Below are 20131 nucleotides of genomic sequence, written 5' to 3'. Positions count from 1 at the left end.
ATGAAAAATGATTCTGAGGTAAACTTATGGTGAATTTGGTGAAGGTTTGCGCGTTGAGTTTCTTTCCCTTTAATAATCCAGTGACGGGGTTTCTCGTCTCCAGTATAGCTCGGTGGCTCGAATGCGCCACTTCGTGATGTCCCGAGCTCGACTAACCTTGCCTGATATTCACCGCTTCGGCTCCCCATTCATCCAAACCATATATAATTTTATCCCCCCAAACAGCCCCCAGTGATTGTGCAATATGTGTCCGGCTGGATTTTGATTCTTGCCTCAGCAATACAGCACGCATTAAGGGTAAAATATTTTTTATACAAATGATACATACCCTGCTATAAAAAGTACTTGCGATAAAATTTTACAAAATTAAAAAACAGAATTGAAAGTACACAGTGACGGGAAGACTCAGCGATCACTTCATTGTTCTTCTTTTTTTCTACAACTTTTTATCGTGAATAGTAAATTGCTCCAGTCGTTTTAAGTAAGCTCTTTGGCAGGGTGGTGGCTGTGTGCATCGTTAATATTAATTTTGGACAGCGCGTGCTAAATTGAAGCAAATTGCGATGACAAACGTCGCTCCCAGACGTCACACATTTACTCTTGAAACAGAAATGTCTTTGTTCATTGTGCAAAGTTTCAGTGATCGGGTAACGAATAATAAATTTTCACTTTAATATTATGATGATAAATATAGAATGCTAATGGTACGGTAATGAAGATTTAAATTAGAATTTCATTATATTGAAAGTATATTGCAATTACTGTCAGTTTTTGGATAAACGATTGATTATAAATTGAGAAGAGAATGGCATAGGTTTAAGAGCCTCTAAATTATCATATAGATTGAACAAGCTGCGCTGTCTGGTATACTACTAGAAGATTCTTCTTTTCTTCCGTCAGTGAAATAAGATAGCAGGTGTATCTGTGTGTATTTCCTATGTCAATAAACCACTCTTTATAATCTTTCATATCAAAGTTCTTCCATTCTCAAATTACTACAAAAGATTTATTTAAAAAATTAAACTTTACCTGAATGAATAAATCTTTTTTTGTCTAAAGTGGACATTAAGTTTTTTTCTATATAGAAAATTCGTTAATACAAATAAACTCTGCTAATACCGAGCAAAATATCTGAATATGAATTTGTATGATGTCTATAACTATGAAAGTTGTATGGGATGTGAGACAGAAAATATAATTGTCGTTATTGAAGGGTCATAATCGTCGGTTGTCTAAAAGAATGGCATAATTTCGAGGAGCAGCACGAAATTAGCACACAATGGATGAGATAGAATGAGACTAAAGAATTTTTGATGGTGTTTCTTACCAAGAATGGTCAGTCTTTGACCTCTAATTGGAAATTGGGCCCGGTAAAATGGAAGCAAATTCCGTGGCTGGCTTTTGTCCGAAAGGATCGGCAGAAAACGCACACGAGTCGCCCGCATTCCTGCAGACGGTGTATAAGGGAAAAGGGAGAGGGGAAAAAAGGCCGAAAAATCGTCATCCCCAAAAAGAATAGGGGAACTTGAGGAGAGAGACAGTGAGCACAGCTACAATATTCCCTCTGTTCAGCAACTCCCCATTCTGCCTCCTCTCCATACTTTTTTCTCATATTTTTTTAATCTCACCATTGATTAATTCAGCCCCCTATGGATAGCACAGCTTCAATTTTCTTTTATCCAAGAGATAGTGGTAGGTGGTCTCGAGTGACATTTTTTATTTCTTCATTAAATTAATTGCCATACAGCCAATGCACCACTCCCCCAATTTTCACAAAAATTCAAAAACTCCTTCCACGAGAAGAAAGCATTCACCTTTGATCATTTTATTTTTCTTTTTTCTTCATCATAAATCATCGATAAAAAATACATAAATTTTCATATTTTTGTTCTCTTACTAAGAAGGTAGTTTATAGGTGGAAGAGGGAAATTTTAAAGGCAAAGAAATATGATATTTTGTATGCTGAATTGTGACCTTTGACAATTATACACATATATTTTCTGAGAAATATTCAATGAATGAGATTTACTGTTTCGAAGGAGAGCATATAGGTATATAAAGGAATGAAAACATTAAAAGTAAGACATACGATGTGCCAGGGCGTTAAAGGGGAATTTAGTGGTTGTATCGAGTTTGCTTTGCTCGAGGGACATGGAAAAAATGTCATTTACGATCCTTCCGGAGTGGCTATCGAGGATTTTCAAGATTTTGTTGGGCCATCTTATATGCATCGGGATCAGAATCGATTTACTAATATGGACGCGCATAAAGTATTATATACATTCACCGTGCGTGTGCTCCTTTTTCTTCGCCTCTCCTTGTCTAACCATTAAACTTTCCGGATAAGGTGCTCCCACGTGTGCACAAACCATTTCTTCTCTCTTTTCTTCCCAATACCCTTTCCTCTATTGAAACGTTCGAGAGTATTTCAAGCCAATCTCCTTTTCGTTCCAGAATCTTACAAGGCTCCGAGCTCTATTTCTATATTTTTTCAAAGATTACAACAGACATTCACTGAAAGCTCCATAATAGATTCTAAAGCTGCGAAGAATCTATAAATATCCGATAAGGGAATAAATCGATGGGGGAAGACTTGGCAAGGGACAAATTCTGGTTGCACAATCAAGAATTTTTAATTACGTACAAAGCATCTGTGAGACAGCTGCTGGACAGGTGTGTCCTCCTCTCCCTCTCACTTATTTATTTTCCATAATTACCCCCTCCCCTATTCATTCCATAAAACCAACTCTTGTCCCTTTGTTTCCTATATATATACACGCACGTGATCCTGCCTAGAAACGTGATTTCACCCGCATAATTTTTCCCCTCCCACTAATCTCCTCTTCACCCACGTGCTTTTACCTCGCTCGAGAACTTTACTCTCCCCACCCTGATTTCCTCGCACAATTCCCTTTCCCCTTAAACTCTAATTCTCTGTTAAATTTAAATTTTTTCCTGTTAACATTTTTTTAAAAATAGAATCGGTTGCATTTTAAGCATATTGGCTCAAAGACTAGAAATTGACGAATTTTTTGTATTTTTATGAAGACAGGGAGTGAATCGATTTGGAACTAGGCGTCCAGACGGTGAACGATTAGCATTCCGTGAGTGTCCTGTTCGGTGTCCTTTTATATCTCTCTCTCTTTCTCTCTGCTCGAGGACTTCTCGTGTGTGAAGCTATAACGCGGTCTCCTCGACTCAACCTCAACGACGATGCATAGTCAGTCGCTGTGTCATCGGACCTCGATACGTCATAAATATAAATTGCCTCACCCAGCACGTGTCGTCTCGTAAAATAACGTTTTACCCTCTTCTTAGTCGATTCGGTACCCTTTCCCTTCATGAATTTCCGAACGATTCAATGAGGCTTCTTCTTATGCGAGTAAAGATGGGAAGAAAATGGATATTTGTTTATAAGTAAGAGAGGGAGATATATATATGGGAGGGGGGGGGGGGGGGGAGTGGCAATTTACTGAGGAAAATCGTGCGAAGAACTGAGCGTCGACGTTTATCTTAATTGCTGCCTCTCCGATACTGGAAATCACCGTTAGATTTACAGTCGTTTTCTTTCTATCTTTCTTCTCTTTCCCTATATATATGAAGAAGCCCTTTGATCGAAATCTTTCAAAATTCTTGAACACGAGACCCGAAATTTCATCGATAACCCGATTATTTCAAACGTGTCCCATAAAAATACCTTTATCGTAGCATGCGATTTCCATGAAAAGCAGCCTACCTCTTAACCTGCACATTTATCAGAGTAACGCGAAACAGCTATCCTGCGAAAGAAGAAAACACCTAGCGATGGAAGGTGACCGGAAATGCGTGATTCGAATTTACGAGTAGAGCAGAGCATAGTGGACGTTAAGGAGTATACAAGGGGGATAAAAGAGTAGAGGGAAATTATCAAGGTAGGGGGGAGGGGGGAAGAAAATTATAGAGAAAATTGCGAGAAAGCACAGAGAAGGAGAAATAGAAGAAAATAAAGGAAAAAAATACACAGGGGATATAGGAGTGAGACTACTTTGTAGTTGAAAGTATGAGGTGGTTGGAAAAGAGAAGAAATAGAATTAGAGGAAAATGGAAGGGAAAATAGAATGTAGAGGAGATTATGAAGCAGTTTGAAAAAAGAGAAAAATAAATAAAAGAATATGAAGAAGGATGGAGATGGCTAAATGGCAGAATATATGACAGCAAGAATAAGGATAAAATGAAGAAACTGAGAGATAAAAAAAAGAAGAGCATAAAGGAGCTGTAAAGTGGAGAGAAAGATAATTGGAGGAAAGAAAATTAGAAGTATAGTATGAAGAAATTGAGAAAAAAGAGGTAGGAAAATAGAGGGAAAATAGTAAAAGAGTATGGAGTTGTAAATGGGAGAGGAGAAAAAGGCCTACGGTGCTATTTTACCGGATGAACAAGCCGTTGCTCGATGACTAATGACCGAGAAGAAACTTGCATTCTACGCTTAGGACGACAGAAAACACCGTGTTATACATAACGAACGCTCGCTTGAACCCATGCGTGAACAAATACACACCCTATACCCCTCTCCTGGATGACTTTGCCATTTTCCTCTAGAAAATTAAAAATAGTTTTTCAATTTTTCTCTCAATTCTTAATCAATGTTCTTCGTATCATCTGTCAATATATGTGTCATCGAGCATTTATTTCAAATTTATTTGACGTATACAATAAGAAAACTGCAATTGTTTTATTAGTCCACAATTAAACGTTAACGAAATTAAAGAATATCATCCATTTACAACGATCAATAATAATGAAATTAAGATCTTGCTCCTCTCCTCCTTCTGGCAATTCAACTTTGCAGCCTTTTCCATACTGGCCCTTGTATCTACTATAGCCATCCACTTAGGCTTCGGTTTACTTAGGGTCACCCTTAATCCTTGTTTATATTTGTGTGGCCCGTAGTGCTCCTACCATGTCAGAGTGACTCTCCAAAGAAACTGGCGACTGAGAAAACAAACCGTGAAAGACAAACGATATTGAATTATTTTTCTTGTTTATTGTAATTCTGTTATTGTAACGCACGTGTGGAAACTTAATCGATGAGATGTAAATATAGCTCTGTGACAATAGTAGAGTCAAGTATTTTTTGTTTTATTTAAATAATTGGAAGGATTTTTATTATTTTATATATACGAATCAGTTAATTAGATTAAAAGAGAAGGATCACAAAAAGTTGTGAAAGCTTAGGTTGTTTGGTATCAGCCAGACGTTTCTTGATCGGGATTTCGCGGTAGGATCAAAGGCCGCTTTAAAGCAGGCAACGATTAGCTCTGCCAACCAGCCAATAATCGGCCCGAGAGATGCAGGAAAAAATTTCGTTAATCGAAAATTGTAAAACTGATCGGGGAACCGGCAGAAATAGAAACGACCCCGCCCATGTTCGCGTTGCTCAACAAATTCAACTGTCCCAGACCCATTAATTCCCACCGTTCTCACGGCTCTTCCCTAATTAAAGTACCAGCCTTCGATTTATCGGCCAATGACGTCATCAACTAGAAAACAAAGAGTCCACAGCATGGTAGCAAAGGCCACAAAAGCATATTATTGTTCCAAAATACAGTTGTCCTCTCGATTGTAAAATTATTGAAAATTCGTTATATAGCTTGTTAGTAAATAATACAGTTGGAGCAATAATACTCTGTTAACAAACAAAGTTACATGGTACTATAATAAACGTACACTTTGGTAGGATGAATTTTTTTAGGGACGATTCGGACGATTTAACAGTCTTAATTATATTGTACCAGCTGATTCTTCCGGGAGGGACGACTCACGCTGCCAAGTTTCCAGCCCGAGAATAAACGCCTTTCATACATTTCGAGGAAATCTGACGTTAACGCTCGCTCCCTTACTACTCAACTGCGAAGCAACTAAATTCTCCTTGATAATGACACAAATAATCAATAAAGACACTAAATAAAGTCATTCGTATATACGATGACCAATTGAAATATTCTCTCACTTGTGACAAAATCGACAGAAAATTGTATATAATTAAAATAAATAAATGAATAAAATTATTTGTTTTAGAATTCGAGAAGTAACTTGGTAAAAGGATGTTAGCATAGGGAGACCAGAGTTGGCAGTATGTGCTATGTGATAGTCACTGGGAGAAGTCTACTATGGACATTATTGTCCTTAGTGGCGCTGATGGCTGTACTATCAGCTCTTATAACTCCCAGATGGTTGGTTGGCCCTCTAACCATCAAAGATTCCAGTAAGAATATTTTCCATTGAACGTTATGTACGCAGCACGATCAGAGGAATAATGAACACAGATATTTATTTTAAGACTAATTTATTCCTTAGTCCCCTGATGGTGCAAGGAGATTTATTAAAATTAATATTTATTATATAAATTAGAAAAATTGTGAGAAACGAGGAGAAGCTCTAAAAGTTTAAACAAGGAAAATAAATGATAAATTTGTTGTTTAGATAATGGCACAGAGCTTTATGTGCCAACGGTTGGGATTTTCAATCGATGCATCAGGCTGCATGGTAAAATGAACTGTGCCAATTTTAACGTGGAGGGTTTCTCAACCGCTTCCACTGTTTTCCCTACGTGCTGGAAGGCTTCGCTTTTCTTTTTATCGCTCGGACTGGCCGTGATGGCCATGACAATCCTGGCTGCCCTCCTTGGTTGTTGCGTGCAGAGCATCGGCAGGAAAAGCATCTTCAATTTGGCTGGTGTTGCCCAAGCAGTTGCTGGTAATATATATGCTTCCTGTATTTCAATTTTTCACTCCAACTCTTTTTCACAACTATTTATTGCAAATAGTCTTTTTTATCAATCAACCTTGGATTACATTCAATTTTTAATCATTGCTTTTCACAGAAAAAAGATTTATTAAAAAATTTTCAGAGTATAAATACTCTTCTCTTCTTACTATATAATATAATTATTTTAATTTAACAACAAATTTCAAAAGAGCGATTTTTCCAAACAAATGATGGAAAATGATGTATACTCATAAAATAGCAAACTGGTAATTTAGCTATCAGACTTATTCAGCGTGAGGCTAGGTTGTAGGCGTAGTTTCAAGGTCAATGAACGGCCCTCGTTCTAGGTTGAGTATTCCGTGTACGTTCGTGGGATGTATGTGCACGAATGGCGCAAGCTTCTTTGTTAAGGATAGTCTGTGTCTGGCATGATTGATGTTCGACTGTTTTCGTGCTTTCCTTCATTATCTCGCTTATTTTTTCCAGGCATCTTGTATCTACTCGGAATGATCCTCTATCCCGCAGGTTGGGGCGCTGAAAGGGTGCAGAGAATCTGTGGACCAGACGCTGATGCTTTTTATCTTGCCGATTGCACGCTTGGTAAACTCCGAAATTATAATCGAATTATTTATGCTTCCTGAATTCATGCTCTTTTTTGCTCATATATTTGAGCAATAAAGTCAAATTAATATTTTCATTCGCAGGCTGGGCTTTTTACAGTGCCCTCATAGGAGTGGCCTTTACGTTCTGTTGCGCCATTTTGAGCGGCCAGGCCGAGAAATCTACTGCCAGTGATAAAGTTCAGGACAAAATGAACGAGGGTAAAACTCTGATATGTCTAGCATAGAAATTCGTCTTATGTATCAATGGGACCATCGAATGATTACTCTTGATAGACATTTTTTGTACTTACCAGCTCCGTATCCTATACTTGTTTCCAGAGAGACTTGTTTTATAAAATACAGAAATCATGGATTTATTTATATAAGAACTCTTTAAGTGCATCTATGATGCATTTTGGACTGCTTATTTACTACATCTGTTCTTTTTCGCTGCAATACTGCATCTTTTTTTAGTGTTGGAAAATGCTGTATGCATCTTATTCTCTTGGCTTAAAACATTGATTGGCCAATGTTTTGATGTGGCATTTCCACAAACAGATAGAATATATGTCTGTAAATTCGTAGTCTGGTAGTATTTGATATTCTAAGATGTACAAAGGTTTTGTTACTGCTGTAAACTACAGTGATGTAATACAGTGAAATAAAGCAAGTATATTTTGGATCTCAATTTTAACTATTGCACAAATGTAAAGAAAAAAAAACAGATCCAGTATTTACATTAAACGTAGATTTTTTATACATACAACAAAATATATAATTTGTATATTATTAAAGATATATTTACTGTTCGGAATATTCTTCTCTTTTATATTACTTAATTCTACGTCTTCCTCAAACAGAACTAAATTGAATAACTAAACATTATCAATACTTAAATAATTATATTTAATGTACCAAACACAATAATTAAATTCACCTCACATTTACTTTTGTTTCTACTCATTACTTTTATTATATTTTCTTATGATCACTTTAATTTTATTTTTTTCCTTAACTTCAGGTAATCTGTCATATTTTGACATTATGCTGTTACATCAGTCCTATCCTATCCCTATCCGACTCTGCTTATATTGTAACATGCTCACAGAATGTCTGTGAAGTTATAGATGGCGCTAGATGCATTCATGAATATGTATTATAAATGATTTTAGGCGTGTTCACGGAACACGCTTTTAGCACTGCCAACGCTACTGCGCATAGAAAAATGATTGAAATGTGTGTGTGCGCAGAGTAGCGTTGATAGCGTCTCCGTGAACGCGCCCTTTATGTATTTCAAAATTACTGTTACTGACTTAAGAAAGAGATTATGAAATTACGTTCATGTGGAATATAAACGCTGTTTCATGTTATCGGCCGCCGGCCGGTATGACTTTCAAAACAGAAAGTCCAAAATGATTTTCGAAAAATAAGGATAGGAAGAAGACAGCGCAACCAAAGTGGTAATACGCAGGCTGAAAATTGCCTGAAATTTATGAACGAAACTTAAGCTTAGCACGGTCTTAGCTAAGATCAGTCGTTTCACTTTAACCTTCAATACAGTGCTAAGCTCGATCTTCGTCTTAAAAAATTGTTAAGCTGAGATTCGAGCTTAGTTTGGTTCATAAATTCGAGCCTAAGGGAAACAAGAATAGAAAGGTAACTATAAAAAACACCGAAAAATAAACAGCAGAGTGTCTGGAGTCTGGACTCGACGTAGGCAAGAGAGAGCGCTGCGAACTTTACGAATATCCTTGAAGTTGAACCTCCGCAACACAGCCTCCATAACCCGAACACCGCAGACTTAAATATCTCACAGGCAAAATCTTACCAGCGAGAAAAACGCTACGCGAGTCAGCCACCTAGCGGCGTTGCGCCGAACTGTGGTCTGTGAGGTGCAAGTGCAGTGACTGCAGTCTCGAACCTGCTCGAACCGCTCGCACTTCACAGTTCACAGTCAGTAGTTCACAGTTCACAGCAACAATACACCTCAAATCCTAAACAGGAGCTTAGAAATGGCTGCACTAATGAAAAAACGTGTTTTAGCAGAGTTTACTCAAAGCCAGGTAATTGCTTTTTACGTTATGTTTCATGAACAATAGTATTATCATAAGTTACTCCTAAATGTTGATCAAAAATGTTTTAGGTTATTGGCGAACCTCCTGCAAAACGTTTAAGAACATTGCGCCTTACAGCAAATACAAACTCTAAAAATGGAGCTGAAGCAAGTTCATCAATGGCCTATATAGAATGCCTTGAAAAGTGCAAAGGTGGAAATGATTCATTACAACTGCTTCTCCGCATATCAGATGTTGTTCAGTACATTGCTCCAGATAATATATCTTCAGCTTTAAAAAAGTTGTCTGAAAGATACGGAGTTGAGACAGAAGCTGCTGTTAGGGCCAAAATATTATGGATATTTGCAGAACTAGGGGAAGTATCTCCAGATGTCAATGAGAAAGCACAAATCGTAAATGAAACTGCTGAATTATTAAAGAATGAAAAATCACATAGAGTGAAAAGTCAAGGCTTAGCTACTTTACTAAAATTAGGTGAACATAACAGGTACAAAAACATGTAAACTATTGTAGAAATAGTTTTAGAGCACTACATAGATGGTTAAGAGAAACTTGTAATTATTTTTATTTACAGGAGCATAGTTTTAAAAGTTGCTAGAGAACATTTAAATGACACTTGGCATGGTGTACAAACTCGTTGCTTATCAATAATAGGAAGATATTTAACAGTGAGTGCGGCTGATGATACGTTGAATTTTGTGGGAAATTATACTCGTTCTCAAGATCCCAGAGTACGTGCTCAAGCATTTGAAACAATGGCAGAACTTCACTCGAATAGAGGCTGTCGCTTGCCTTCAAGCTTTTTTGCGGAAGCTTGTGCAGCACTTCGCGACGATTATGAAATTGTCCGACGTGCGGTACTGAAATTAATATGGTTACTGGGAGTTGAATATCCAGAAAAGTACGTGAATAATGTTGAAAATCAATTTTCTGTGATTGGAAATATATTTATAACCTATTATGAAAATTCTTTCAGTATAATCGTTGGTGCAGATGGTGAAGACATTCGTATGATCGACTGCGCATTTTCTCAGATTTGTGGTCTGATGGGCGATCTTTCAACCAGAGTAAGAGCAGCAGCAATGTCTTTGCTAGGAACTATGAAAGGGGTATCTCGACGGTTTATAGAGCAGGCACTCGATAAAAAACAGAAGGTTGTGGAAGACGATAGACCGGAAGTTGAAGAAAGGAGTGCATCGTGTGGTGCATTTATTCATGGATTAGAAGATGAATTTTTAGAAGTAACATCCTTTTTGTATATAAGTGAGATAATTTATTTCTTAAACTCTATTAATGATATATTTGAATTCATATTTTTAAAGGTACGAACTGCAGCAGTTGAAGCACTTTGTACATTATCATTGGAGCAATCAAGTATAGCTAAGATTGCATTGGACTTCATGGTAGATATGTTTAATGACGAGATTCAAGATGTTAGATTACGAGCAATTGAGTCCCTTAGAAAAATATCGGCCAGTGTTACTCTTCGGGAGGATCAGTTAGAGACAATTCTAGGTGCATTGGAAGACTTTTCGAGAGAAGTTCGAGAAGGCTTACATGCCACACTAGCAGCTAGCCGTTTAGCAACTAGAAATTGCCTTTTAATGTGCGTTAAGCGACTTTTATTTAACCTTACGCGTTATCCGCAGGATAAAGAAAGCATACGTAGTTGCTTGGCTGCTCTTGGAGCTTCACATCCGTATTTAGCGTTACCACTCGTTCCTCAACTTTTAGGGAAACATCCTGTTTTCGATATGCCAGAACCTGATGTGGACGAGCCATCTTGTATCCTTCAATATTTATTAAATTCATTGTGATTTATTATTAGCAGAATATTACCGAATTATTAACCTTAACTTATTCTCTATATAGATGCAAGTGTCCTGGTCTTAATATTCAATGCTGCGCTGCATTGTCCAAGTATGCATGCTTTGTTTACGGAGCATGCTTCAAAGCATTATCATTATTTACGAGATACCATGCCGCATTTGGTTCCTCTATTACGACCAGCACTTGTTAATCCCTCGGATGCAGAAAAAATGGAAACTGACAATGAGGAAAGAAGAGATCGTCGCAGTAGAGAATTTTTGGAAAAAATGGTAGCGGGTGCAGAAGCCGCTAGACCCGGAAGTAGAGTCTACATTCAGCTCCTCGAAGCCACCGTTACCGATCTTGATCGTTTAGCAGAAATGGATAATCGAATGGAAGGAGCAGCACGTTTTACAGCACTTTATATCAAATGTCTTCTTTTATTAAGATCAGCTCTCAAAGAATTTTCTATATCATCAACAACTTCTATATTTGCTACACCTGCGCCGAATACAACAAATAATATTTCTCTTCTTCTTCAGCATACACAAAAGTGCGTATTCCATTTTTCCGACATATAGGTTCAGAAAGCATTAATATTTTAATAAACACTAATAATTTTTAGATTGCAGAGGTTATTTAGCGGACTTGGCGAAAGCGAAATCACGTTGGCCAATGACTTATGGTTGAAGGCTTTAGCGATAGAATTAATCAGAGTAACAAAAAGTGCCACTGGTAGTGCATTACCTCTAGCGCGACAATTTCTATCGGAAGCTGATTCCCTGCCTCAAGATACGTCAAAGCTTCCCCCGTTTTCTAGATCATTGGTACATGAAATACCAGTTTTGCCAGACGTAAAACCAGGATCATTAACGAGGCTTTTACTACCATTGCTTTTGATGCTACCATCACCAGGGGAGGAAAAACTCCCAAGACCACCCGTGGCAACTCGTCTTTGTCGGGCGACTATTGAAGAGCCTAGGGGTGATGCTGATGCTGCGCTTAAATTTACAGGCGGTCTTCTACTGGGAATTCCGTTAACCGCAAAAATAGCAAATTTAAAAGATCCACATATTTTACGCGTTAAATTAAGACATCCGGATCAACAAGTGCAGTTATTGTTACCACGCGAATCAGACTTACGTTTGCAAAACAGCGAGCAAAACGAATATAGATTGCGAACTACAGTTCTTCTTTCTCATCAAGCTTGGATGGAAGCTTGTAACGTAGAAATATCTTTAGCATTATTGGTACCATCCACTGGTGTTTGTAACCATTCACCGGTGAATGATCCATGTGTCATTGATCTCTGTAAACCGACCAAAGTCTCTATCGCACCCAAACCCATCAAAAGAGATATGTGTATATTTTTATAAAAATTGATTTATCATTAGTTATCTGAATTTGTAACAAAATATACATACATGTTCCAATCAATTTAAATAACTAGCGGTTCAGTAATTAACTGATAATTCACATTAATGAAAATTAATGAAAAAAATATTTAATTACGACCTTTGTAGCAAACTTCAGTATTTCTTTTTTCATTGATTAAAAATATATGTACATTCTTAAATAAGATATTTAAAAAGTTTAATACATGTGTGTTACGCGTATATTTCATTCCACGATGAACAATGGTTAAATTATAGTTTTAAAACTATCTTCAAGTAGAAAATGAGCTTCCACTGAAAATAAGAAAGTCGCACGTTAACATTTTATATGAGATAAAAAGTTGAAAGAGATTTTGTAGGAACTCACCCTCCAAATAATGGAGCTCTTTCTGGTTTTGATGTCTTTTGAGCCAACCTACCGAACGAAAATCCTTCCGTTTGACCAGATAATGACTTCAATATATATAGTACTGTCATTAGTACATTCAAAAAATTAGGAGTATTGCTTCACATTGGCAGAGGGCTGCCCCCCATAGTTGGAACACTTCAAAACCCTCCTGATGAAGTATAAGAAGAAAGATTAAAAACTTGCAAAGAATATCTTTAGAATGTACGTACCTGTAGACGCAGGATTTGGAGATTTGTTGGCCGCGCTTACTAACCTAATACCTATGTAAAACGTCTGCACTGCCAGTTCTAGTTCCGGTAATCCAGTATTCGTCGATGATTCGTCAATGAAACTTATGGAAGATGGAACTGAATCACTCAAGAAGGAGAAAGGTTACATACATATAAGTACTACTGTATGTACATACATACTACTAATTTACCTCAGTACTACTTGTTTACTAATATTTACCTATACTCCATAGATTTTTTGTTTTTTACGGCTGGCTGTGGCGGTTACGCTGACTTTCTATCTCCAGCAATATTAAAGATTTAATTACTGCAATATTAAAACGACTTGTTTAATTGATCCTTTCATCAAAGATTTTATTATTTCCTTGGAGACAGGTGAATAGAAAGCTTAATAAATAAATAATCATAAATGTTATTGGCATATAAAATGTATAAATAACACAAACAGGTTTTACTTATTTATTAACATTTTAAGTCATGCTCCATTATCAGAATAATAAATATAATCGCTTTTGTAGTCTATTTGTTCTATGATATTTAGTACCAAAGCTGCGGTCCGATTCGCGCATAAAACGTTCAGAGAATATAGCTTACGTTACGTTTTTTATAGATTTTTAATGCTCTAAGTGTGCATATGCATGTATCGAACCGTAGCCCAAGTTATAAACCGTCAGGTGATTCATTAAATAGCTTTCTTACAATAAAATGCGCGTCATAAATATTCAAAGCACTATAGGAATTTAAGCTGACAATTAATTTTAAAATGTACAAGAAGAAGTACTGATAATTGCGAAGCGAATGTGTTTAAACAAACAGAATGATCACAAGAAAACTACATACTCATTATTCGACGAGAGGGGAGTTGAATATGGAGCACGCGTGAATTATAAAAAATTAAATTGACCTGCAGTAGCTAATATACACATGTCATTATATAATGCAAAATCTTGAATTATTTATTTGTAATCACTAGCGCAGCAACACGTATTTTTCCATTTATTTCCTTATATACAATTCAACATTACATAATACGCCAAGCGTTTTATTTTATCGAGATACAAAAGTACTGAACGCCTTTTCCCTTCTTCCTTCTTTTCTATTATATTATTTTATAATAATCGTACACACAACGGAATTCAACAGTAATGAAAACGATTACAAAAATTCAATGATTACAATTTTGGTCTATTAGAAACGTCGGCCAGGCAAAAGAGATAACTGAGAAAAGCATATAATTAATTTTTTTATCAAACTTTAGAAATTTTACTAGATTAAAAAACCAACTTTTCAATAAATGTTTAAAAAAATCATAAGCATACGAATAGCGCATTCTCATTTATCAATATGTCTCTGGCCAGACCATTGGGTTTGCGAATGAAGAAGATATCGATAAGTAATTTATGACGGAATCATTTTTGTCATTTTTTGCTGTAAGAAATTAAGACTGAGCCAGCAGATTAAAACTACACTTACAGCTAGAATTAATGTTTAATTAAATTATAACAGTGTGCAATCTGTAGTACACTGCTACTGATATTAAAAACGAAACTTAACGTTGTGAGTATTAATTAGGTATATGTTATTTGGTTGAAAGTTGTTTTATTTACTGAGCTATTCTATTACGGGATGAAGTTTTGAATTTTTAAAATGTTTTTTTGGTATGTGGATTAATTTTGATATTGAATGTATTTACTGGATGTGACTAAATGATTCGCAAAAATATTGGAATAAGCTAAAAAATTAGTTTACTCGTAGGAATGTTTCGTCGGTGACGAGGGAAAACATCGAGTCCTGTTTACATCGACCATGAAAAGTTAATTTGTCATTAAACAACATATCTGTGCTAATATATATTTCTCTTTTAAATAATTATATTAAACCAAATGTCAGTCAACCAGGCCTGAATCCTTCTTACATTAATTGTTCATTTCGGATTCTATGCATTTCATAAACACATCTTGAATTCAGGCAAAATAAGAAATCCTTTTCTCTTCTCTTTTTTGGTAAACAGTGACTAATTTCATAAATAAAGAATTCGTGTGAATATGCAGATCATTTATAATACGTATCAGCTATCGAACAATAAACGTAATAAAAAAGTAAAAATTATTTCCATTGCAATTAAGCTCTATTGAATATATTGAGCTCTTAATAGTGTTCGTGACAATATGCAATGCTAAAGTTAGAAATGGAGAAACCTGAATCTATCGATAAATCTACCACAGTGCTTGTATTTTTCATATCCCTTTGTATCCTGTAATTCTTTTCTATGGGAATCTCTCTAGTTCGATATGTGGCACTATCCTGCTTGCAAATGTTCTTGACATTCGACAAGCTCTGAAAAAGGCTTCCATATTTGAGCACAAGTCTTCACCACTGTGAAAAAATCCACGAGAAACTGATCTTCTTGCTTTCAAGCCTAGTTCCTTCAGTTATGATTCTAAAAACTTGTAACTTAATTATCGTTACGTTTCTGGAGCAAAAATTTTTACAGAGCTATCTGAATTTTGTGCACTGGACCGCATCGCTTTTCTTCGTTCTTCTAACATTTGTCGACGTGCCTGTTCCCTGGCTTCTCTTGCTTTTTTATTCGCTTCACTATTGACTGTTGGCTTGGGCTTGTGAACCGAGCCTATCCGGCGTTTAGTATTTCCATTTTGCGATGTGGATGTTCCTGCCTTCTTCTCCGGTACAACCTATCAAAATGAAAATTGCAAAGTTAATTTACCAATTATCTTGTAAAATAACTGTTATGCATAAACTTTAAAAACATACTTGAGGCTATAAATCACCACTGATACATCTGATCTTCTTACAATTGCAATATATAAGTAAAAATCCTCGAAATAATTTTTAATTGCTAATGCAAAAGATACGAAAACTTATTTTTTACTCATAAGACATTTATTGTTAATCATACCAAGTTCTTGTACCCGGAAAACAATGTTTATGCGAATGAAATTTAAATATAATTAAAATAAGACTCAGTATGCTATAGAAATACATGTATAGGAAGAGTTGACAAAGCACTTTGTTAGATTTTAAGAATCTGCATAAATCTTTTAATTTGTAAGATAGAATATCATCTAAAGTAGGAACCTGAAGGCCTAAAATTGTATTACTAGGAAAATAATTGAGGTCTTGCGAGCGATAGATATTGCAATTTAATTTTTCTCTAAAAAAGGATTTGTTTACAGCCAAATTGGAAATTCTTTGATGCCAACTATGTGCTACTATTTCTTTTCTCTCTTGCTCCTGAATTATGAGGTTGGAGAACTTTAAATTGGTGGTTTTGTAGTCTGGAATGTGCTGAATATTTTGGATAGAATGTTCGCTCGAGGAGTTGTGGACAGTAGCATGAGTTCTTGCATGTAAAATTTTTGTATAACTTTTTCTGTTACTAGAAAGTTCAATTGTATTATCTACACTACTTATGGCAACGTCCCTTGTATTTTCCCCTGCGGCTCTTGATACGAAACTCGTATTGACATTACAAAATTTGGAGAGAAGCTTGGAGTCCAAAGTGGAAATAACTGTGGAAACCATATTCTGTAATTCTTCACTTTTATCGACCAGTTTTTTCATAAAATCTATATTGGCACAATGATTCTCTTCATTAATAAAATTGGACGATTGATTCAAAGGGCGAGAAAAATCTGCGGTTTGTCTTTTCTCATGAGACCTTATAACAGAGAGTTCGCTTTTTAATTTTTTAATGGGAACCTCTAAACTTGAGTCTGAAACTTTCTCCGTTAACGATTTAGATTGAATTGATGGGCGAATTTTAAACAATTTCTTTCTCCTCTTATCATATTTTTTTATTCTCTCAACAACACTCGACCTATCCAAATCCGATATTCTATTCAATAACGGAACGTTTATTTCTAAATCTTTCAAAGCCTTTTTTGATAATGGAATAAAAGGCTGTGAGTCACTTTGGACCCATACAATATTGTCGGGTGATCTCATTCTCGTCCCCTTATTTTCAACTGTTGCTACATTTTTCCTTCGCTTTAATAGTGGCTTCTTTATAATTGGAGAGCTACAGTGGAACTTGGATAAGTTATTACTATGACTAGATTCGGGGTTTGACAAATCGTTCGTAGTTATTGAGGTCGAGTTTGTGAGAAAACTGCCACGATGGGACGAAATCGTTCTTCTATCATTATCCGTATCCGAATTATTCAATGAACTATTCAGACTTGACTTATTAATTCTTCTGATATCTGATTTAATTGTCTGAAATTTCTCCTTATTATTTACTAAATTTAATATTAAATTTCTGGATTTGCTGTTGTCTGCTAAATCACTCTCCAGTGTCTTATAAAGTTTACAAGTTTTTAACTTTCTATTAAATGTATCGTTCTTAGGTATAGATGTTATTCCTGTTGATCTTGAAAGTAAAGATTTAAAGGTAGCAGTGCTATTTAAATATGGATTTTTTTTTGTATGCTTGTCTACTATCCTGAATGTATTTGCATTATGCAGATTATGCCATGATTCCTTTCTTCTCAGCTTTATTATTTTCTTTTTTATCTCAGGCTCGGTTACTTTGACTGTACGCTCTTTTATTTCTCCTACTTTAATATAGTCAGAAAAGGTTACATTATGATTAATTTTTTTTGAGTCGTGCTTTTTTAACGAGGGAGTACACGGGCGAGCTGAATTAGATGCCTTGTTAGTTTGCGTTTTAATTTGAATCTTAGAATTGTAGGATTTTGCCTTAGATCCAACTGATTTCTTGATAGTTTCAACATTTTGTTTGTTTTGGTTAACAACCCTCTTAATATTATCATTGGTCTCACTATGCGTTTTATCGAGACTTTCCAAATTTTGTACCACTTCAGGGAAATCATTTTTCTGATTTTTTTCAATTTCTTCTTTGTAAGACGAGGTTAAAGCAGAGCTGAACAAATCAATTTTTTTAGTAAGCATCGGCGCGCACCTTTCTACTATAATCACATTATCAGGTACATTACTTTTTGATTGAAAATTAAACCGATTAGATAATGAGTCATCTGCGGGAGAATTGATAGAAATATCCTTTGACGCATCAACTAAATTTAAAGGATCTTCGGGCTTTGGATAATTTGTAGTGTTTTGTTGAGTACTGCTCGAAGGACATTTTGGTTTATCTAGAGCTTTTGTAGAACTCAGAGGTTTCGAAACTCTAATCATCTTTGATGGTTCACATTTTCCGACGGATCTTTTTATAGGATTTTTCAAGTTTGGGATAGATGTTCTTCTTCTGCGATGACTCTGATTAAGAGAGGTTTTAATATTAATATTTTCGAAACATACCTCTTGCCACTGCGATTTTCTCAGCTTCTCTATTTGATCGAATAGATCATTAACTTGAACTACTTGTAGCATGACCATGTCCCAGAATCCAGCCAGGTCCTCATTGGTTGTAGGGAACTCTTCCCCTGGCACTTGATTCTATGAAAAATACATCAAGTAAAATCTAACTTCTAATTCATGTAATTACTTAATGTTAAGAAAAATAATAAAGAAACTTACTATATTTTTCTGACATAATCCTTCAAACTGTTGCATCTTTTGCGAAGCTAACAATCTTGCTTTGCCAGCAGCTGATCTTAGCTTTCCAGCTGCTTCCTCTGGAATTATAATAGTCCCTACATTCTCTAATTCAGCTTCTGCTGACACAGCCAAGGCTATAAGCCTATCGGTTTCTTGTTTCAACAACTATGAACAATAATATATGAGATTAATAGCTTAATTTGCGTCGAAAGGTATATTTGTAGAATCTAATTTACCTTTAAAAAGTAATGCCCATCTTTCTCCTCGTCTTTCTTATCGTCTTCCAGAACTATTTTAGCTATCGACGTAAAACTGGCGCTAGGCTCGATTACAGGCAAAACAACTTCTGGTGCAGCTGGTTGGTGATCAGGAATGCTAGCTATGCTAGCATTTCGTGTGATGTCCAAAGTTTCCCTACTTCTATTTTCACCAGACGTGACTTGTATTTTTGGCTTCTGTTCGGATTTTCTCGGCGTTAGCCTCTGCAATGGCTTAATTATTTGTTCGGATCCATCCGTGGGTCTTCTTGGGCTGACCACGGGTAGCTGAGCACGAAACTCTGGCGTCAGATGTCTCAGGACTGGCAGGTTCTTCAATGATTGTTCGGTATTCGCATTCTCCATGGAAACGTCGTTATTGCTATTGGATATATTTAAACTACTATCGCTACTGTTGTCCTTAGCTGAGCTACGTTTATGAAAGAATCCCTGCGCAAGAGCACCGGGGCCATACAGTCGTTCCACTCGTTGCTGAATAAACGATTTCTCACTGGACGTGTTGTATATCCTACACTCACTCTCCAGCGATGATCCATTCAATATACTCTCGTTGAAAGATGCATTTCGATCTGTAAAAGAAATGTGTCTTTAAATACCTCTTTACACAGTTTACATCAAAATGCTTCCTAATAAAAAGACAATTTTTATACTCGAAGAAAACCATTTTAAACTAGGCAAATCTCGTATTACAAACTGTACTAACAGTTAACGTTTGAAGCTTTGGGCGAAGATTCACTGAAGCTGGATATGGATTTATTCTGTCGGCCGCAGGGCATGATTGGAGTGATTCCCAGACTTCTTTTAGTGGACGTATTGGATCGAATTGGACTAATGTCAGGAAACGTATGTAGCGATACACCTTTATCGACTTCCGAGTAGCCTTGACATATACTCATGGAACTTCTGCTCTCTACGTACGTCTCAACTTTACACTCCTCCTTTATTCCATTGGCAAATCCATTCTGACGATCCATGGCTAGAGGAGATATCGATTGGCTCTTCGTTGGATAAGAATAGGCAGGTACGTTTAAATTTTCGTTAGACCT

The 20131-nt window shown here is 36.1% G+C and overlaps 3 protein-coding genes across 9 annotated transcripts in view; 2 read left to right on the top strand and 1 right to left on the bottom strand.

The window, feature by feature from the left end:
- Nucleotides 1–122: 122 nt before the first annotated feature.
- LOC136776256 (LHFPL tetraspan subfamily member 2 protein) lies at nt 123–7667 on the top strand. The gene is made up of 5 exons (XM_066731650.1): nt 123–297; nt 6058–6244; nt 6463–6735; nt 7234–7347; nt 7452–7667. The coding sequence occupies exons 2-5, from the start codon at nt 6115–6117 to the stop codon at nt 7592–7594; spliced, it is 660 nt and encodes a 219-aa protein (XP_066587747.1). The 5' UTR covers nt 123–297; nt 6058–6114; the 3' UTR covers nt 7595–7667.
- A 1573-nt stretch (nt 7668–9240) lies between these two features.
- Nucleotides 9241–13638, top strand: IntS4 (integrator complex subunit 4). 3 transcript variants are annotated; one of them, XR_010823078.1, is made up of 8 exons: nt 9241–9412; nt 9493–9911; nt 9999–10325; nt 10401–10665; nt 10747–11209; nt 11297–11786; nt 11859–13430; nt 13500–13638. XR_010823078.1 is itself a non-coding variant. In XM_066732097.1 (7 exons), the coding sequence occupies exons 1-7, from the start codon at nt 9362–9364 to the stop codon at nt 12607–12609; spliced, it is 2766 nt and encodes a 921-aa protein (XP_066588194.1). In that variant the 5' UTR covers nt 9241–9361; the 3' UTR covers nt 12610–13543. The 3 variants fall into 3 exon arrangements, 1 of the variants encoding a protein (XP_066588194.1); XR_010823079.1 differs by having other exon boundaries at nt 11859–13237; nt 13322–13543; XM_066732097.1 differs by having other exon boundaries at nt 11859–13543.
- Nucleotides 13639–13711: 73 nt separating this feature from the next.
- LOC136776515 (uncharacterized) overlaps nt 13712–20131 on the bottom strand; it is a 28965-nt gene continuing 22545 nt past the window's right edge. For all 5 annotated transcript variants that reach the window (XM_066732093.1, XM_066732092.1, XM_066732096.1 and 2 more), the window contains 5 exons: nt 19789–20129; nt 19044–19654; nt 18787–18972; nt 18568–18705; nt 13712–15962 (listed from right to left, as the gene is read on the bottom strand). In XM_066732093.1, coding sequence (XP_066588190.1) covers nt 15732–15962; nt 18568–18705; nt 18787–18972; nt 19044–19654; nt 19789–20129 — 1507 coding nt within the window. In that variant the 3' untranslated portion in view covers nt 13712–15731. The remainder of the gene's footprint in view (nt 15963–18567; nt 18706–18786; nt 18973–19043; nt 19655–19788; nt 20130–20131) is intronic.

The sequence above is a fragment of the Prorops nasuta genome, unplaced genomic scaffold (genome assembly GCF_024137725.1).
Source record: "Prorops nasuta isolate Cenicafe-Biocafe unplaced genomic scaffold, Cenicafe_Pnas_1.2 PNAS00009, whole genome shotgun sequence".
NCBI lineage: Eukaryota > Metazoa > Arthropoda > Insecta > Hymenoptera > Bethylidae > Prorops > Prorops nasuta.
The sequence above is the reverse complement of the archived record's forward strand: the minus strand, read 5'-3'. Positions and strand labels throughout refer to the sequence as shown.

Coding starts and splice junctions, on each gene's coding strand:
- LOC136776256 (XM_066731650.1), top strand. CDS start 6,115: ATGTGCTATGTGATAGTCACTGGGAGAAGTCTACTATGGACATTATTG. Junction 6,736..7,233: donor TGTTGCCCAAGCAGTTGCTG/GTAATATATATG, acceptor TATTTTTTCCAG/GCATCTTGTATCTACTCGGA. Junction 7,348..7,451: donor TCTTGCCGATTGCACGCTTG/GTAAACTCCGAA, acceptor TTTCATTCGCAG/GCTGGGCTTTTTACAGTGCC.
- IntS4 (XM_066732097.1), top strand. CDS start 9,362: ATGGCTGCACTAATGAAAAAACGTGTTTTAGCAGAGTTTACTCAAAGC. Junction 9,413..9,492: donor CAGAGTTTACTCAAAGCCAG/GTAATTGCTTTT, acceptor AAAATGTTTTAG/GTTATTGGCGAACCTCCTGC. Junction 10,326..10,400: donor GGAGTTGAATATCCAGAAAA/GTACGTGAATAA, acceptor AAATTCTTTCAG/TATAATCGTTGGTGCAGATG.